The 20,125-nt window shown below is 32.9% G+C and overlaps 2 protein-coding genes across 3 annotated transcripts; both read right to left on the bottom strand.

The window, feature by feature from the left end:
- Positions 1–2,582: 2,582 nt before the first annotated feature.
- On the bottom strand, positions 2,583–4,836 carry LOC116021801 (putative F-box/LRR-repeat protein At3g18150). Of its 2 annotated transcripts, XM_031262280.1 has the most exons (5): positions 4,725–4,836; positions 3,597–4,617; positions 3,419–3,494; positions 3,092–3,286; positions 2,583–2,970 (listed from the first exon to the last, which is right to left on the bottom strand). In XM_031262280.1, the coding sequence occupies exons 1-5, from the start codon at positions 4,732–4,734 to the stop codon at positions 2,758–2,760; spliced, it is 1,515 nt and encodes a 504-aa protein (XP_031118140.1). In that variant the 5' UTR covers positions 4,735–4,836; the 3' UTR covers positions 2,583–2,757. The 2 variants fall into 2 exon arrangements, with proteins under 2 accessions (XP_031118140.1, XP_031118139.1); XM_031262279.1 differs by having other exon boundaries at positions 3,419–4,617.
- A 5,058-nt stretch (positions 4,837–9,894) lies between these two features.
- Positions 9,895–13,009, bottom strand: LOC116021591 (probable glycosyltransferase At5g03795). Its single transcript, XM_031262022.1, has 5 exons — positions 12,763–13,009; positions 11,870–12,565; positions 11,635–11,768; positions 10,799–11,150; positions 9,895–10,710 (listed from the first exon to the last, which is right to left on the bottom strand). Exons 2-5 carry the CDS (start codon positions 12,557–12,559, stop codon positions 10,060–10,062), a joined length of 1,827 nt encoding a protein of 608 aa, XP_031117882.1. The 5' UTR covers positions 12,560–12,565; positions 12,763–13,009; the 3' UTR covers positions 9,895–10,059.
- Positions 13,010–20,125: the final 7,116 nt, after the last annotated feature.

Here is a 20,125-nt window from a genome sequence, read left to right as displayed (position 1 = left end):
AATTATACAATTCTATCCATTTTCCAGAAAATGAACCAAACACACAAAGACAGTTTTCCATAATATATCCAAAAACTGGAAATGAAACTATTTTCCGAAAAATGACTCATTTTCCAAAAAACATTTTCTAGAAGTCATTTCTCTGCTTTCCAAACGGACCCTAAATGTATTTTATTTTTTAAAATTCAGTTTTGTTTTGTTTTTTTATTCACCCATTCTCATTTTCTTTTTCCTAATCACACTTACAAAAACTGAAATATTCCCATTGATAAGGATGTTCTAAGGAATCTTCTTCTCTAACAGATGATATGACAAAAGAGTCTAGCCTTGCATTTATCAAGAACTCATTGAGAGACAAAGGCCCTGTTTGGTAAATAATCAGCCTATCAACCAATATTGACTTATTTGACCACTATTAATTGTTTGGTTAATGAGCTTTTTGTAACTCCAAAATGCTAAAATTCAAAAGGCTACTCAAAGCAGTCTTTTCAATTAGCTTTTTGAGAAAAGAAATTATACCAAACAGCTATTAGCTAACAACTAATTTATCAAAACAACTTTCTACAATCAGCTAATATTATCAACAAATCATACCTTCTAACCCAATCAGCCAACCCAATCTGCCAACAGTCATTTACCAAACAGGCTGAAGACAGAACTGCTAGCGGTTTCTCATGCATAATCATGTCCTGCAAATGCACACATTAATGGCCTGCTGCAGTTATTCAATTGTGGAAGGGAAAGCAGGATGAGGAAATAAAGACTTACCAATACATGACCATCATTGCTTCCAATATACAACTTCAAACTCTCATAATTATGTAATTCCGAAAGGAAACCCTCTAGCCCAGCCCTATAAACAGTCGAGAAGCTTTCAACAGAAAACACCATGTGAACTTTCTCCAGCTTTGGAACATACCAAGAACTGAAATTGAAATCTAAGTTGGATGGACCTACAAAATGTAAGTGTAGCTCAACTAAATTTGGAGTGTCGATTATAGCACCAGGACCACATCCTTGAACGGAAGGATCGACAATATGTGATGAACAACAGATTCAGGCAACCTCGAAAAATAATCCAACAACTCCTCCTCGAATGTTCCGGTTTCATTCATGGTTTAATCTGTTAGAAAAGACAAGTGGCTAATGCAGCAATCAAACAATTTCTGGAAGGAAATACAAAGGAAGCTGAATTTAAGGTTAGTGATGTACCTGGATTTGAGCCAGTATGGAGGAAGACATAACCTTTACAAATAAACCCTAATCTACCTTATTATTTTATTATGGTAATGGTTCATATTCCCAAAATATTCAAAATCAACTCAAATCTGATTAAATATGGAAATTCAATTATATTTTATTATGGTAATGTTCATATTCCCAAAATATTCAAAATCAACTCAAATCTGATTAAATATGGAAATTCAATTCAGCCGCTTGGCATTTCCCATAAACAATTTCAATGTCCAGCTTTTATAATACAACGATTGGCATTATCAAGAAAATGTTAACTTGGTATACATCAAGTGTTTAAAGTACTTATAAATACACCACTTTGTTTCAAATACAAACTCCTCAATTCCTCATGGCAGCATATTCTGTCCTGCCTTTTATCATGAATTTATTGAGAGTCGAAAGCTGAACTGCAAGCAGTTTCTCAGGCAGAATCAAGTTCGGCAAATACAACATTAATGGCCAGCTGCAGTTATTCAAATGTGGAAGGAAGTAGAATGAGAAAATAAAGACTTACCATGTCATCTTCGCATGCCGCCATTGCAATAAGCAACTTCAAACTCCTGTAATTATGTAATTTCATAAGGAATTCCTCTAGTCTCCACCCCTGTAAACAGTCGAGAAGCTAAACACCATGTGAACTTTTTCTAGCTTTGGAACATTCCAAGAACTGAAGTTACATGCACCCAAAGCAGAGAAGTGTGCAGCACCAGGAAAGCTGGCGGGTGCGGGATAAATTATGACTAGTCTCTTGAGGCATGGACATTTATACAATAACAAACTTTCAACACAAGAACCTTAGACGATGCAAGGTTTTGCGTTCTCAATCCCTGCTTCTCCATCAATTTCATGCCGCTGAATATTGCATCTCCGAAGTTTGTCTCATATGGATGCGCTAATTGGAAGTGAAGAAGGAGAGAAGACAAAATGCTTGCTATGCCTATGCCTATGGCTGCCCAAACTGGAAGCGTAGAAAGAGATGAATGGGGAAGTTGCCAAAGTTGAAGAGGGAAATTATGGAAATAGGTAGTGGCTTCAATTATTGTTTACATTTGCTATGTAATTATAATTCACCACAAAATTTTGTACAATTTTTCGAATTCTTCTTTAGCTTGCAATTCATCAGACTTAATTTCTCTAATTCTACTCAATTTTAAAAATTTTATAAATAAGTACAAAATTATCACGATTCCTATTTTGTCAACATTCCCAGTAAATACATAAACTTAGATATGTAAATACATAATTTATTAACAAAAGTGCAAATATATCATGTCAAGTAATTATAATATTGTTCTAACTACTAAGTTCATGATATGTGAAATGTAAGTCTATATGTAATAATAAAGTTAAAGCAAAATCATGATTATGATATAATTTTAAAAATTATGGTGTACACAAACGTGTTTCTAATAACCAAAAAAAGAGAGGAGAGAAATCGCACTAATTTAAACAAAACGACATTATTTAGTAAACCCAGAGTTCTAGTTTCCGGTTTCTTAATCTTTTATTGTTAAAGTGTGTTTAACACAAGAAACTCGAATCAAAGAGCCAATCATTACACCAATTACGTCCCTGGACAATTATTGTCGCAGTCTCGTTACCAGTTGAATGCATCTTCATGAAGGATTTCCATGCAGAGTCCATTTCATGCTCTATCTCTTCAGTAGAAACCAACTGAAAATCCCTACATGGAAACTTCACAGTTTTGTCACTGCTCAGATTTCTATACAGCAACTGCAATTCAAGTGTAAAGCAAACCATCAGGACATTATATTGAAGCACACTAATGCGTATTGACTGAACTGAAGGCTGGCTGCAATCTTTATATACAAGGCCATGAAAACAAACACAATACCTCTATGCTTTGGCGAGAAGAAAATATCAATGATACACTAATGGAGCTATTAATAGGATACAACATGTGACCCAATATATCTTCAACCCTCCTGGATGATATGACAATAAATTCTGGCATTGTCTTCTTTAAGACAGTATTGAGAGAAGAAAAAGAAACGGCATGTAGTTTCTCAAGCACAATAAACTTCTCCAACTGTAAATAGAACATTAATTAATTGGTTATATACTAATAAGAACAACAACAATAGCAGCAATGCTAGAAGGCAATAGCCAATGGCTTCGTGGATTTATTTGAACTAAGCAGAATGAGAAAATGAAAATTTACCTCTAAACCTTTGCATGCAATAAGCAATTTCAAATTCTCATAGTTATGTAATTTCATAAGAAAACCTTTTAGTCCAGCCCTGCAAAGAGCCAGAAAGGTTTGAACAGAAAATGCCATGTGAATTTCTTCCACCTTTGGAACATTCCAAGAATGTAACTTACTTCGAGAATTACATGCACCTGTAACCAAGAAGTCTAGATGGAGTAAATTTGGAATGTCAATTTCAGCACCAGGAAAGTTGATATAATCAATTATGACTAGTTTCTTGAGGCATGAACTCGAGATCTCAATTTTGTCTGCAACTATACAGTTGCCCAATTCCAATTCTTCAATATAATGAAACTTAGACAAAAGATCCTGAAGGGGAACATAATCAGCAGAGAGATCAGCTCCATCCAATTTCAAATATTTCAAGACAGTGCAACCAGCCAAGTCAATAGCACAAGGTTTCAGTAAACTGCATTTGAACGTTTCAAGACTCGGTGCAAAAACTTCAATCCTTGCAGGCTCTTTAAGATGAAAGACCTTAAAATATTTCAACCGAGGTTTACTCAAAACAGAGAGACAATGTCCAACACCCTCACAAAACGAAACATCCAGAAACTCCAACTCAGGACAGCCACATAGAATCTTATTTAACAAATTTTCACCCAAGAATTTGCAGCAATTAAGTTTGAACTTCTGCAGACACGGAAGCTCAATCCAAGCATGGCAACCCTCAAACTTACATCTCTCAATGTCTAAAACCTTTAGAGAACCAGTAAAAACTTCCTGAGGAATAGAATAGAAACAGTATGGGCCATCCCCTTCCTCGCGGCAATGGAGTTTAATCACTAGCTCAGACACATTCCTCACAGTTGCAGCCCCCAACGACCGATCCAAAAAGGGCACCAACTCCTCAAGAAAAGGGAAATTGATATCTAAATCCAATTTCTGTATGCAATCTTTTCGAAAAAGGCACTGGTCCATGATCCTTTCGAAAATAGACAAGAATTGAGGGCGAGGACAATCGTAAAGCCCGAAATCCAACGTCAAATCAACGTTAGGGTAATTGGACCAAAAACGATTCCACGTCTTGGACAGCACAGAAGTACGGACGATACGCCGGAAGGGAAGGAATGACAGTATGTGATGAATAACAGATTCAGGCAACCTCGAAATATAATCAATCGATTCATCGGTTTTATTTTTCTTCCCATCTGTCAGAACAACCGGTCAATTTATCAATCAAACAACTAATGAAACAAGTTGCATGAGCAGATTACCCGATCACTAATAAAATTGAAAGGAAAGTACAGTGGTATACCTGTCGCCATTGCCAAAGAAGCCAAAAACCTCTGGAATTAAGCCCTAAGGGCAGCCCTAAGTACCAATTACAGAGCGAGAGCCGACACGACTCAGAGGAGACATGAATAACATTTTTATATCAAAAACAAAAATTATTTAGTTTGTTTGGAATAAATTTCGCTTTTAACATCAACTATGGTAATAATGACCTATGATAAAAAATGTTAAATTGATTCCCTAAGTCGACCGGATAATGCAATTGAATTCCCTAACTAAAAAAAGCTTCATTCAGATCTCCTAAACCTGTAAAATTGTTCAATTAAATCCAAAGTGACTTGTTTAACTAGTTAAGTCTTCATATGGTTGACATGTGTCTTTTTAAAATATTTTTTATTTTTGTTTTTATATAAATTTTATTTATTTATTAAAATATATATTATATATAAAAAATAAAAGAAAAACACAGCCGTGGCGGTTTTCTTATTGGGATAATATCTCGTGGTAGATTATGCTGCTTAACTCCGCATTCATTTTGTTCGTACTTCAGCTGTAAATTCAGGACCCGCTAACCTTGCAAGTTATTTGCAGACGGCTAAGAATGGGTTTCACTCACTCTCTGATCTTCTCTTGAGTCACCCGCAAACAGTTGCATATTCCATCAGAATTGTATGCGCGCTTGGCGAGCCATCAGCAGCAATAGATTGGCGGACTCCTCTCTCGTTCGTCGACCTGCAGTATCCAACGGCATAGCAGCTTCTTCTGGCGAAACACTGTAGCGATGGTTGGTGATCGGTGGCGTAGAAATTGCTGGAGAAGAACGCCGGCAGAGGAATAGCATGTGGCTTTGTTTATTTTTTATTTTTTATATATAATATATATTTTAATAAATAAAATAAATTTATAAAAAAAAAACAAAAATAAAAAATATTTTAAAAAGACACGTGTCAACCACGTGAAGTTAACCTGTTAAACAAGTTACTTTGGACTTAATTGGACAATTTTACAGATTTAGGATATCTGAATGGAGCTTTTTTTTAGTTACGGGATCCAATTACACTATTCACTCGACTTAGGGGGTCAATTTGACACTTTTCCCTTAAAAATATCATGGCTAGACAGAGCTCTTGGCGAAGTTGCTATGCTTGTTCGGACTGATGGTATGCATGCGATACAATCTACTGAAGCATGTGAACCACCTCCAATAAGTGTTTTAAAATGCAATGTAGATGCAACCGTTTTTCAGGAGAGAGGAAGGGTGGCTTTTGGTTTTGTTGTTTGATATCACGCAAAGCATTTTGTGGCAGCAGGATGCGGACTTTTGAATTGTGTTCTGAATTTGGAGGTTGCTGAGGCAATGGCGTTAAATGAGGTGTTAACTTGGATTAAGGACTAGTCGATTCGGAGGTATGTTATTGAGACTGATTGTCAAACACTTTGGACAAAGCTTTAAGTGAACGATATTAGTCTAACCTATGTTGGATTGATTATTAAAGCTATAAAGGAACTTGCTCATGCTTGCGGGCAAGTTAGTTTTAAGTTTGTGAGATGCGAGTTGAATGGAAATACTCATACTTTAGGTAGAAGTGCTAGTTTATGTTATTCTGATGAACCTGAGTATAGAACTGATGATGCTCCACCAAATTGTATTTGCATTGTGATATTTTCTCCAATTAATGATATTTACCTTTTTATAAAAAAAAAATTTTTAAAAATGACGACGTTTTTGAAGCATGGTCCACTGTATATAATATAATACTGTTAAAGCGGGTCGGCCCGCCCAATTAGACTCGCCCCACTGCGGGCCTAATTTCTAATAGATTTTTGCGGACCGGCCCGCATGCTAGGGTTCATGTAACCTTAACCAGCGCCCACACGTGTTGACGGACCCCTCGAGCCAACCTGCGAATTTTTTTTTATAATTATTGTTTTTAATATAAATAGATAAAATAAATAAATAGATTATATATATATATATATATATATATAATCTTAGTGTGCTGCGTAAATAGTACACTAAGTTTTTATATATATAACTTTTTTTAATAAAAGGGTCTGGCCCGCGGGTTGGCCTGGACCCCACGCGGGCCACAGACCTTAGCAGGCTTGGCCCGCTCTTTCGCGAATCACTTTTTTTACAATCCTAACCCACTTCACCGCGGTATGGGCGCGGGTCGGCCTGCGAGTTTCAGCCCACTTTGATAGTACTAACCGTATAACAATTGAATCAGACTTTTCGATCTAGTTCGGTTAACGAAGCTTGATTGAAGTTCTTTCAATTCAAATTTTCATAATATTAAGTTTAGTATTAATATACAAAATTTATATATTTAGAAACTACACTAAAATTACTATTAAACACAAAAAAAAATCAAATTTAAAAATAAGTTAAAAAATAATAAAGAAAATAAACAAAGAAGAAAGAGTTTGTTTGACCAATGAATAGTATGTAGGACAGAGAGAGTATTGTATTTCATTGTTCTTGTGTCTTATTTATTTATTTATTTATTTCCTTTGTTATTTAGGGTGTGTTTCGAAACTCGAAAATGAGTTCTGAAAAATGAGTCATTTTTCAAAAAAAATAAAATTCTTTTCCGGTGTTTGGCTGCACAACGAAAAATTGTCTTTTTATTTTCCAGAAAATGAGCAAAATTGTATACTTCATTTTTTTTTAAACTCAAATGGGTTTATTTTGATAATGAATTTTTCATTTACCCATTTTCCGTTTTGAGTGTATAATATATTATAAATTTCGTATGTTAGGACCCAAAAAAAAAAAAAAAGAGGACTCGCGAAATAGCGTGCCTAACGGGCATGACCCGCACCCCGCAAGCGAGGCCCTAAATATTATTTGTAGACATTATTTATTATTTTGAACTTTGAATTAATATTAATTTTTTTTAGACTTTAAAGTTGGATTGAAAATTCACAATATTAATATTTGTAGACTTTACTTATTTTTTGAACTTTGAATTAAAAAATAAATAAATAAAGAAAACTGCGGGCCGGCCCACGGGGCCCGCCAACCCGAGTGGGTCGGGCTAGGGTTGCATAATCCCTAACCCATGGACTAGTGTTTTTTTTTTTATGAATACTACTGACTATATTACAATACCTATAGTCACTGAGACTCGAATCCACCACCTCCCGTATAAAGGGAAGGGTTTGATGCCACTGGACCATAAGGTCCTTGGCCATGGACTAGTGTTTTAAAAAGTAAAAACTAAGACCACACTATTTTGACAAATTTTGCATGTGTATATCCCTTAGAAAATGACTTCCAAAAAAAAAAAAAAAAAGCCGAAGTCATTTTCTCGTAAAACATACATATTTTCTTTTGACTAAGACATCATTTTCCATTGACCTCATTTTCCCCCATCTTGCCAAACGCAGAAAACCCGAAAAACATTTTCCGGAAGTTATTTTTCAGTTTCCAAACACACCCTTACAGGGTGTTTGGTTGGGGGGAATTACAATTCTATCCCCACTTAATTTTCACATAATTCCGAATGCAATTAAATTCCTTCGTTTGGTTGGAGGGAATTGCAATTCCCTCATTTTCATGGAATTAGAATCACATGGCCTCCCATGGGATTTTAATTCCATGGGTCACACTTGTGTGAGACCGTCTCACGGATCCTTATTCGTGAGATGGGTCGGGTCGGGTAAAAGCACCATGCAAATGTCATACTTATATGTGTAAATGTCATACTTATATGTTCAAATATAACACTAATCAAGAATACAATTTTTGTTACTTATAAGAGAAAAAGTAATACATTTTTCATAATAAGTAATGTTGACAAGTGTCTCTTACTTATAAGGGCAAATATAATACTTTTGAGGAAAAATATAATACTTTTAAATAAAAATGTAAAAGTATTGTATTTTCCCTTAAAAGTATTACATTTACCCTTATAAGTAACAAAATTTTTATTTATAATTAGTATTACATTTGATCATATAAGTATGACATTTGTGCATATAAGTGTTACATTTGCATCTTGACCCGACCCAACCCTGCCCGTCTCATGGTGAGACGGTCTCACACAAGTTTTTGCCTAATTCCATAGATTTTAGGAAGAAAAAAAGACGATAATGAGACAAAATTACCCCTCCCCTTTTAAACTTAAAATTGATATTTGACATTCCCTTCTAAATTATAGTTTGTACTATTCTTCGACTTCTCTTTGTGTATGTTCATTTAAATCTTTATATGTAACAACTATTCAAAATTTTCATTTTTTATATGCATTGTTTAATTATATACAACAACTTTCATGTATGTTTCTTTGAATTCTTTATATGCAGAACTCTTCAAAATTTGCATTCTTTATATGCAACAACTCTAACAATTTTTGAATTAATTTGTCAATTAGAAATAATAATAATAATAATAATAACAACAACAACAATGGACATTTTGGACTTTATACTACTTATTCCCTCTCAATTCCCATGTATACCAAACATTGGAATTGAAATTCCCAGTAATTTTATTCCTGCGAACCAAACACTGGAATTTAAACTCTCTCTTTATTCCTGATAACGCTAAATACGGCGATACGATGATAAAGCGGGTAAATACGATCTCTTATTATTTAAATGGATCAAAGCCCCGAAATACAATACAAAATGGCTCGAAGGGCTCGGCGGGTCGGCAGTGGGCTTTCCTACTATCCAAGCACTCTTCAAGGCTTCGTTTCGAATCCAGCCAAAGATCCTTCTCTCTCCTCATTAATGCGGTATTTATAAGAGGGGAAGGTGGCGACCTCCGGGGCTCCGGCATAGCGAGCACGTGGCGTGCATGCGTCTACCTTGCTCCTTGCCCAGGCGGTAAGGAGCACGTGGCGGCCCCAACAGGACCACCGTCAATCAATCAAGGTCACGACCGAGCTGAGGCTGTCGAACCGAAGAACGATCGGGCCGAGTGGCCGACCTAACGACCGTAAGAAAACTATCTAAGTAGCCGACCAGTGTGAGTTAGTATTAACACTATCAATTCCCGCATTATTCTTTTCCCACCTAATTCCTTCCCTCCAACCAAACGCCTCGTTAGTGGTTAATTCAATTCAAGGAGTGGGTCAGTCAAAAACTGATATGCTAGTCATGACTAGCACCAAATATATGCACAGTTAAGATAATGTTGGAACAATAACTCCCGACACAAAAAGAAAAAAGAGGCTGGGGAATAGAATTAAAACACACAAACTTTTACTGATGATCATAACCGTAATTAAGTTAATAACAATTAAAAGCGAACCTGCGATGTTCCATCAGGTGTTTTCTATAGCATATGCAAAGAACTTTAACACAAAAAGCTAAGGGCATACATTTTTTCTGGTCAAGTAATATAATTACTGTACCGTCCGAAAAACTCTAGTGTACCAAATGGAATGAAGTATCATATGAAAGATGTCGTACCTCTGAGGACGAGAATGCCAAAGGAAATGCCTTTGCACACGGTTAACTCTCGTTTTCATCTCCCGGTACGTCTTTTCTGGGATGGACATAAGTATGTTCTTGAGGTTCGGGATGTCCTTCTCGAGGACGAAAACAGCAAAGGATTCCCAGTTCAAAGTCTCGAAAAACGGAGGAACAAAGTTGTCTGATATGATCACGGGAACACACTCATACGAAATAGCCTCCACCACTCTAGGGCTGTTGACTTCGTAACCCCGGGCACAGATGCAGTATTTGCTGCTCTTCATGTGTACTATGTAGTCTTTCCTGTCCATATGCCCGAATATCTTCATGTCGGGATCTTTGTTCTCCCAATATTGTAAGAGAGTAGGGCGAACATAACCGTGCATTTGACCTGCAAAGAAAGCGAGAAAACGGCGCTTGGAAGGTGGATATCCTCCAAGGCTTTGCAGGGGATTGCTCGACGAATGTACATATGTTTCTGGGAGAGAAACATCCTTTCCCAATTGGACGCCTTCTCGAAGATCAGAAACGCAGAGAGATCTTATGCAGTTAGCCATATCGTACCTAGTTTCCTCTGCAGCCTAACAAGTTAGCCCAGACATTTATGTCAGTACCATAAAACCTTCATTCAACATTAAATAAATCAAACCAAATTTCACGAAAACACACCCAGTCATGGCAGGCCACGAGAAAATGGTCAGCTCCACAGGTTCTGTTCCAGAAAGGGTATCTTCCTTTGATCAATTCAACATAGCTTTTCATATATTCGATTATGTTCGTAAAGCTGTGAGAGTCTCTCACGTAGAGGTGTTTTTCAAGATTATGAGAACTAAAAGGTAGGTAAAATAGGTGTGCTTCACTAGGGTCGTTTGTCACGAAACCCGTGTTGTTTATTAGTTGCCTCATGAACCAGCCTTCTGAAGCATATATACCCGTCAGATCGGCGGATTGATGAAATATTGGTCTTTCTCCCTCGGTGTAGATGTAAACCTTAAGTGTCTTCTCCATCAACTCGTAGCTCCTGTTTTTGATAGATTAGGATAACTTCAAATAAAGTTAAAACTCATAGTCCAACCAAACATGCTACCATTAACAATATAATCAACTTAAATTTTGATTCTTCTTGTTTAATGTCTAGAGTTTCAAATGTGAAATGGATTAGTGTTAACAATAGTATTCAACTGTCCAATAACCCAATATACTACTAGGAAATCAGTAAATTGCAGCAGAAACTACTATTAGCTTATTTTGAAATGCTATTGTTTGGCAATAATGCTTATGGCTCTGTTTGGCAAAACCTAACTTATAACCTAACTTAAAGCTTAAAGCTTAAAAGCTAGTAGCTACTAGCTTATTTTGAAACGCTACTTAGAGTAGCCGCTTAATTATATAAGAAGATCCATGAGATTTAATTCAACCCGTCTCCCAACTTAATACCTAATTGTGGCAAATTAACTGAAACCAATTGAAAACGGCTATAGTATTTGATATGCAGCCTAAGCTACCTTTTAAACCTGGAAACATTCCAGTAAACAGAGGCGTGCAGGTCAGCACCATCATCCTGAACAGTGGCTGCGTTCTCGATTTGTGATTTAGCATTTAGCAATTCTTGATCAACAACCGAAGGCCAGAGTGGTTTCTGCATAAATCATTCAATATCATTAAACACAGAAAAGGGTAAAAAACAACAATACATTTCCCGTAATAATCTAGATTTGGATTAGGAATAATCGGACATACAATCAGAAGGAATGAAGAATGATTGGGAGGTAGCATATTCTTCATCTCTGAAATTGGCACCGCTGCCATTGCTTTATTCACCAAGGCGGTTTTCTTTACCAGAGGATTCTCACACGATAAGCTAAGGTCACTTGGCAGACTCCGAGGCTTAACTACTGCAGTAGTCACATTCTTGACCATTTTAGCTTCCCCGGGACTAGGCGAAACTGCAGAAGAAGCTATCGAAGTTGCATTAGGGTGCCATTGCCCACCCGAGGGGGACAAAGACGGGGATGGTGAAATCGTCGGCATTAGCTCTACAGACGAGTTAGCCGGAGGAGGGGCTACTACACCATTTCCACCCTCAAATCTTGTAGCCCTTTCGGGCGCTTTGGCGCCCGTCTGCACACTAAAATTGAACCCATCACCCCTACCATTATCACCTCCACCTTCATTGCCTAACACAAATCCATTCTTGATTTCAGTCTCAGAACCCAAACTAACACTACCCCCCACATGATTAGTTGCATTCATACCAATTGAATTCCACCACCCCAAACCATGAAGAGAAAAGGACACTGTAGTAACAGTTCCATATGGAAGCTCAAAATACTGAACCACTATAGCCAATCCAAACAGCACTCCAAGTACCCACAACAGCCTCCTTTTTTCAGACTTAAACATTGGAACATAACCGTCAAATTTCATCATTATCACCTGACAACAAAACCAGAATTTCATAATTACCCAACCACAACAAAATTTAATGGAGAATTCAAAAAATTAAAACATGATTCCTCAACAGATTTAGAAAATCAATAATTCAACTCGCCCAACACTCAAAAACCCATATCAGAATTGTGTTAATATACTGAAAAAAATCCAGAAAGAAGTAGAAAACTATGGGCACTTACCTGTATGAATCCAAAACCTTTTTGTTTACGGTATTTGCTGATTCTTGTAAAAGAAAAAGGAAGAAATTATTGAAGAACCAGCTGGAGTTGTTGAATTGAACTGACAACATAGTAATTAGACATGCATGGTTTTACGGTTGTTTTTATGTTTCACTCAGAGTTGTTCTTCCAAGTGTTATAGCTGGGCAGACGTGTGGTTGACCAATTTCAGACCGGAATCTTCTCTGAAATTTTTTTAAAGAAAAAAAAAACAATAAGAACAAAGGAAAAATTAGAAACGGTATGAGAATGATGTCAGTTGAAATGCCAAATTTACACATACAGACTTTGCCGTGAACGTCACTCCAATTCCTTTTGCTCAATTCCAACCTTCTTCCTAGTTCCAAAGTATATTGTGTTTAAATTTGATTTCAAGTCTGATTAGAAATGAGTTAATTCCTTCTGTTTTTTTTTTTTCTATAGGTAAAAATCCATTTATAATTTTTCTTTTTCAAATATTTCCTTTGGTCCTAGTATTATTTAGTCCTCCATCAACAAAATCCTTAAAATGTCAGTTAAATAATTTTATTGACGGAAGATTATTTTAAAACTGGATTGTCACCTATACATCTATGAGAAAAAAATGGAATTAACTCATTAGAAATTATATTCATTGAGTTTCATTTTATTTTCTTTACTATAACCAATATTTTTATCTGATTTTTTAAATACAAAAATGTAAAAATTATTATATTCTGTTTAATTAAAAGTGATCATTAAACTATTGGACTAAAAAGGGAATTTGGAGCTCTATAAAGTAAATAATTAATGAGCATGAAATAAAGATTTTTTTCTAATTCCATAAAGCGAAAATTGTAATTTTTGCCCCTCATAATATGTCAATTATCAATGTCACCCCTGGTTATTAGTGGTGTAAATGTTGTCCCTCAATTTTAAAAAATGATACATATATTGCTCCTCCCATAATGAAGGAGGGGCAATATTTACACCACGGGAGGGGCAATATTTACACCACTAATAATTCAGGGGTGACATTGATAATTGGTATATTATGGAGGGGATAAATTACAATTTTCCCTTCCATAAATTATAAGAGACAAAATGTAAAATTATAATGCGCTGGAAATGCATTTATCGTTGACCAATGTTTATGCCTATATTATAGATTTGTTCCATGAATTATTAGTATACATAAATTTTTTTCCTTTAATTATATGTAAAGTGATAACTTTAGTCCACCACTAACAAATTATGTTAATATTAATAATGTATTTTAAATTTATAAAGTATTGAGGAAACCGTAATTATTTTTATTTATATCATTTTGTATTAAGTAATTAACTAATCATTGAATTTGACACACACTTTTTTTTTTTTTTTTTTGCAATTGGAGTGTAGCTAAAAATTAACATTGCACTTCAAATTCTAAAATTATTGAAAGACATATTAGTCATTTCATAGAGTTTTCTCAAATTCCCTCAATTAAATCTTCATATATATCGATTCTCTTCATTTTTAATAAAAAATTACTCAATTTGTCTCATTTTATCTGTCATACTTACTATTCATTGGTCAAACCAACACTTTTTTATTTGTTTATTTTTTTTAGTATTTTTTTACTTATTTTTAAATTTAATTTTTTATATTTAATAGTACTTTTAGTGTAGTTTCTAAATATATAAATTTTGTATACTAATACTAAACTTAATATTATGAAAAATTAGATTAAAAATAACTCTAGTCAAGCCTCGTTAATCGAACCAGACACATAAAATGAGATGGAAGGAGTACTATTTTTCTAAGATTTATAATCATGTATCCACTTATCTTTAGCATCAAAGTTAAATGTCAATTTACTGGTCAAAAAATGAATTTATCTTTCTAAATATAATCAAGGTGATATTTATATGCTTGGTTTCATATATGTGTGTGTGTGAGTGTGTTCATATCAGCTTTTTTTTTTTTTTTCATATTAACAATTTTTATGTGAACAAACTATTTCATAACAATTTTTATATTTGTGAATGGTTTAATATGCTTATTTTTTGTGATGTCTTGTTGTAAATGAAAAATCAAAAATGCAATTGTGGTAGAACCTCTACTCTCTTTTATATTTTCTTTTTCTTTTTTTTTTTAGAAAATGGAAATGACATATGAATTGAAAGTGCTTATAGATTGAAGACTCACTCTGACTTATTGACATGAAAATGACATACTTAAATTCGTAATATTTATTTTAACTAGTAATATTTAGTACACTTAGAAACCAAAATAATTTTGAATTTTTAACTACGCTCCAATGGCAAAACAAAAAGCAAAAAAAAAATGTTTGTAAAACTCAATGATTACTTAATTATTAATACAGAATGATATAAATAAAAAATGACTAAGATGTCCCTCAATAAATTGAAATTTAAAATGCACTATTAATATTAACATAATTTGTTAGTGGTTGACTAAAATTGTCACTTTGCACATAATTAAAGGATAAAATTTGTGTATGGTAATAGTTAATAGATCGAGTCTACAATATAAGTATAATTGATGAACTAAAACTGCTATTTTCCTTATATTAAAATAACAATTTGAGATGTAATTTATCTCTAGAATTTCTTAACAATTATGGGGTGCAAGCAGCAGCTTCTAACTAGTGTCATCTTTGAATAATGCTCAAATATAACTTATTATGATTAAATTGAATTATTATGAGTATTATATTATGATTAAATAAATAATAATGAACGTGAACTTGTATATATATATTTTGTCTTGATCATACATGCATAAATAATTTTTTTTAGTAAAAAGATAGTTGTAATTGTGTAATTGTGATTGTGTAGCCTATTCCACTATTTTTTTTAAAAAAATACGTTTGTGGTAATGGTTGTTTTAAGTATTTATGTTGACAAATTCAAATAACCTTCACTATTTGAATAAAATATACAAAATTTAGGAGAATATACTTTGTCAATTAGAGAGAGCAGAATGTTATAGACCTTGTAATGACTTAATAAATTTACGATGATGAATTTGTAGTGGTGATTTAATTAACATATAATAATAACTTAATGAACATATAATAATAAATTAATGAACATTCAATTAAATGAACATATAATAATAAATTAATGAACATTCAATTATGATTTAATATAAATATAGGTTAATTAAAAAATTGAAACAAAATTCAATATGAGTGTTATCTTTAAAAAATCACAATTAGAGTATTTTGATGATATTTTTGTACAATAATTTTATCTTTACATGAAAAAGGAGAAAAATAAATTTAAGTTTAAAAATTGTGGGACAGAATTACTAATTTATTAAAATTAAAATAAAAAATGTAAATAATTTAAAAAAATTCTCAACCAAACAGAACGGTTTACAAAATTATCTTTTATTATAATTACAATAGATTAGCAAGGGCAAAGTGTAATTAATCCAAATTATTGCGGCTATTTTATAAGGTAAATTATTCTGTGGACTCGGTCCAAAATACATAATTTACATACTGGATGTTTATAATTTATATACTGAATGTTTAAAATTAAATGTTTATAATTTGAATGGGGTACATTCAGTATATAAATAAACACGGATCTATCTTGAAAGGTGGACTCGGATACGTCATATAACTATTGATTTTAGAATGGAAATATTTAAGCGACTTTTCCCGTTTTGGTGTTATTAGAATGTAATCATGAAAAGCAAGTTCACCCGTTTTGGTGTTATTAGAATGTAATCATGAATTGCATTTACGAGTCGTTCTTTCTTCTTCATAATACAGGTGGCAAAGGATAGTATGTCACAAGTTAAATTAATTACATAATCTATAAAAATTAATGTATGCATATAGCAAGAATTTATTTATGATTTAGAGTAACTTTTGTAAAATTCAATTCATTTGTTAGGTAAAAGTAAAACAGGATATAAAATATTTGACTATATGTTTAGTTAATTAGTTCACAGAATATGCTCAAAATGAAATAATATTTTTTTTAAAGAAAATAAACTTATTCTATTGTTTAATAATAGTTATTATTCTCAAGAATATGATTCTTAAAAATGAATTATTTTCCTTATAAAAGAAATCATTATTCCTAAATTTGGGCATTAAAATAGAAAAAAAAAATTGATGCATGACCGTTATATAGATGCTATACAATGACGGTGAACAAAAAGATGATACCTTATCAAAAAAAAAAAAGTTAAAATTAACATATTCCTAAGTTTTAATTAAGGAATATATTTTATAAATACTTAATTACATACATACATACATACATACATACATACATACATACATATATATATATATATATATATTGTAACCATATATTTTGAATTATTTATCCTCATCCTCTATTGACAGCAATTGTAGCATCAAGGCTCTTTGAACTAGCATCTAGGCTCCGTAATTCTCTGTGACCTCTAAACGTGCCAGACCAACATTCTTGTGGTTGTTCCCGTCCATTCTCACTTGCTGACCATTTCATCCCTCCTCTATACTAGCTCCAGTTGTCATCAATGACCAAATGTGATACAAATTGAATAGTCATGCTCCTAATTTGAAAATGTTAATAGTCAAGGACCAAATGTGACACAAATTGAATAGTCATGCATTTAACTTAAAAATTTTAATAGTTAATGTCTTAATGACCAAAATTAATACATGTATTATAATCGAAGGAATTAAAAATGATATTTTCTTTATAATTAAGTTTATTCATTTATTATTTATTTGTATATCAATTTTATTATGAGATAAAGAAAAAAGAAGCACCCTTCCATGTAATCGAAAAAAGAAAAAAGAAAAACAGAAATACCGGTTGAGTAAACAACAGCGAGAAAGGAATCTATATTATCAGAGAAGAAGAATATATGGTATTCAGGGATGTTCTGGTCTATTTTAATTTAAAGAAGTTTAACGTTAGTACTGTTTCATTCTTAAATGATTCTAAATTTGGAGGTCCTTTTCTATCTAGCACGTTATATTATTCGTTAGAATAATGATTTTCAGCTTCTCTCTATTTCTCTCCCGACCGGCGACCACCCCCCTCCCCCTCCCCTCTCTCTCCCCCCTCTCTCTCTCTCTCTCTATATATATATATATATATATGCTAAGGATTCTGCGGAAAACAAGGAAATAAGAACTAATCTCAGCCTTACATATGTAAAAAAAAAAATTTAACAGATATGATTAGATTTTTTTTAAAATGTGGTGGCAATTAAATAATTATCATAACTTCACTATGCAAACTTGAACACTTATATATGCAAACTTGATAACTTTATAAAATCAACGAAAAATCTAAATTTTAAATCTAAACAGTAAATGTTTGACCTTAATCAGTAAAAAGTCAACCACTAAATCAAATAAAACCAAAAACTCTAAAATTGAAACCCTAAATGCAATGCACTTACACATTTTTGCAAGTGCAATCTTTTAATACTAAATATGCAAAATGTTAATACTAAATGTGCAAACTTGAAAAAAAATGAGAATTATTGCACATTTTAGTGTTCAAGTTTGCATATTAAGCTGGTGATAATTACGAAAATATCATTATATTTTTTTTTTATAAAAAAATTGATCTGATCCGTCCGATTTTTCCATATGTAAGGTTAAGATTGGTTCTTATGCGGACAGGGCTTCCATGCGGTCGCACGGTCACTCACCATTAGGTATGCATAAATGCACCACAAAGTATTCGGAAATGCACTATCAGGTGTGGTGCATTTGTGCATTTCATTTTGCCACATTTTTTGAACATTTTGTGGTGCATTTATGGATACCTAATCGTACAATCCACACCGACCGAATGGTAAGTCCTGTCCACATATGAGCTTTTATATATATGTGTGTGTGTGTGTGTGTGTGTGTGTGTGTGTGTGTGTGTGTGTGTGTGTATGTATTTATGTATGTATGTGTGTGTGTATATATATATATATGTATGTATGTATATATGTATATGAGAGGACAAATTCTTAGGTAAAATGTAAAGACTGATTTGATCTAATAGTTGCTGAAAATTTAGAAAATACGAAAAAAAAAAGAATTTTATCAATTTTATAAATATTCTAAACTTAGAAGTTTACGATAATTTTAAAATTGACCACATAAATTTTTTACTAAAACTCTCAACTATTGATTAATCTTAGTCTATAATCAATCATCACTTTTTACAGGAGAATTATATTCTCATTTGAATACATATATGTGTGTGTATGCACACATATATACATGATAAAATTATAAAGAGAAAATGTCAATTAAAATTATCAATACTTCACGAGCTTAAAAGAAATGTGAAATTGGAAAGAATTTGTAAGTATACAATACAGTAACTATATTGTACAAATTGTTATACTACTTTACAAATTTTGACGGTAAAAGGAAAAATGGTTAAATAAAAAGAATATTTTGTAAGTGTACAATATAACATATGTATTTATTTATATTATATATAAAAGTCAAATGTCTTGTGGTCAAGTGGCATAGTTATAGCCCTCACATTTGAGAGGTCATAGGTTTGATCCCTAGTTAGGTGTTGGCTCCTTGGTGCTTGAGTAGGTGAGTAGGTTGAGATGTATGAACAGTATTCAACAAAAAAAAAAAAAATTATACATAGAAAGTTTAGAATGACGCTACAGTTCCTTATGATCTAACAACATTTATTATCACATTATTTTGTATTTAAAAAAAAAAAAAGATACATGTTGCAAGAATAATCCCAAATCAAAAACTAAGATTACCCCATTATTGCATGGACCATGGTTCATACAACTGTGTGGACCAAAAATAAAAAGTATATTATTTTTGTACTGTAGGTACATTATTTTTGTACTGAAGGTACATTATTTGACATATACTATCAAATAATGTACCTACAGTACAAAAATAATGTACCTTCAATACAAAAATAATGTACTTTTTATTTTTGGTCCACACAGCTGTGGGGACCAAAAATAAAAAGAATATTATTTTTGTACTGTAGGAACATTATTTGATAGTATATATCAAATAATGTACCTACAGTACAAAAATAATATACTTTTTATTTTTGGTCCCCACAGCTGTGTGGACCATGGTCCATGCAATAATTTACAAGCAACTAATTCAACATTATACATTTTAGCCCATTAACATATTAAAGCCCAATAAAATTATCCTTCAAAGCCCAACCATAGTTATGCCGTGGACCCAGGTCCACCTTGCAATGTAGACCTGAGTCCAAAAACGACACTGTTTTTTTTTTTTTTTTAACATATTGGCATGAAATGTGGAACACAAACTCTACATTCACATACACTATACTCTACTTTCACAATTTGTAAACTCCACATTCACACATTACATGAT

Source organism: Ipomoea triloba, chromosome 6 (genome assembly GCF_003576645.1).
Source record: "Ipomoea triloba cultivar NCNSP0323 chromosome 6, ASM357664v1".
NCBI lineage: Eukaryota > Viridiplantae > Streptophyta > Magnoliopsida > Solanales > Convolvulaceae > Ipomoea > Ipomoea triloba.
This window is presented reverse-complemented; position numbering and strand designations above follow the sequence as displayed.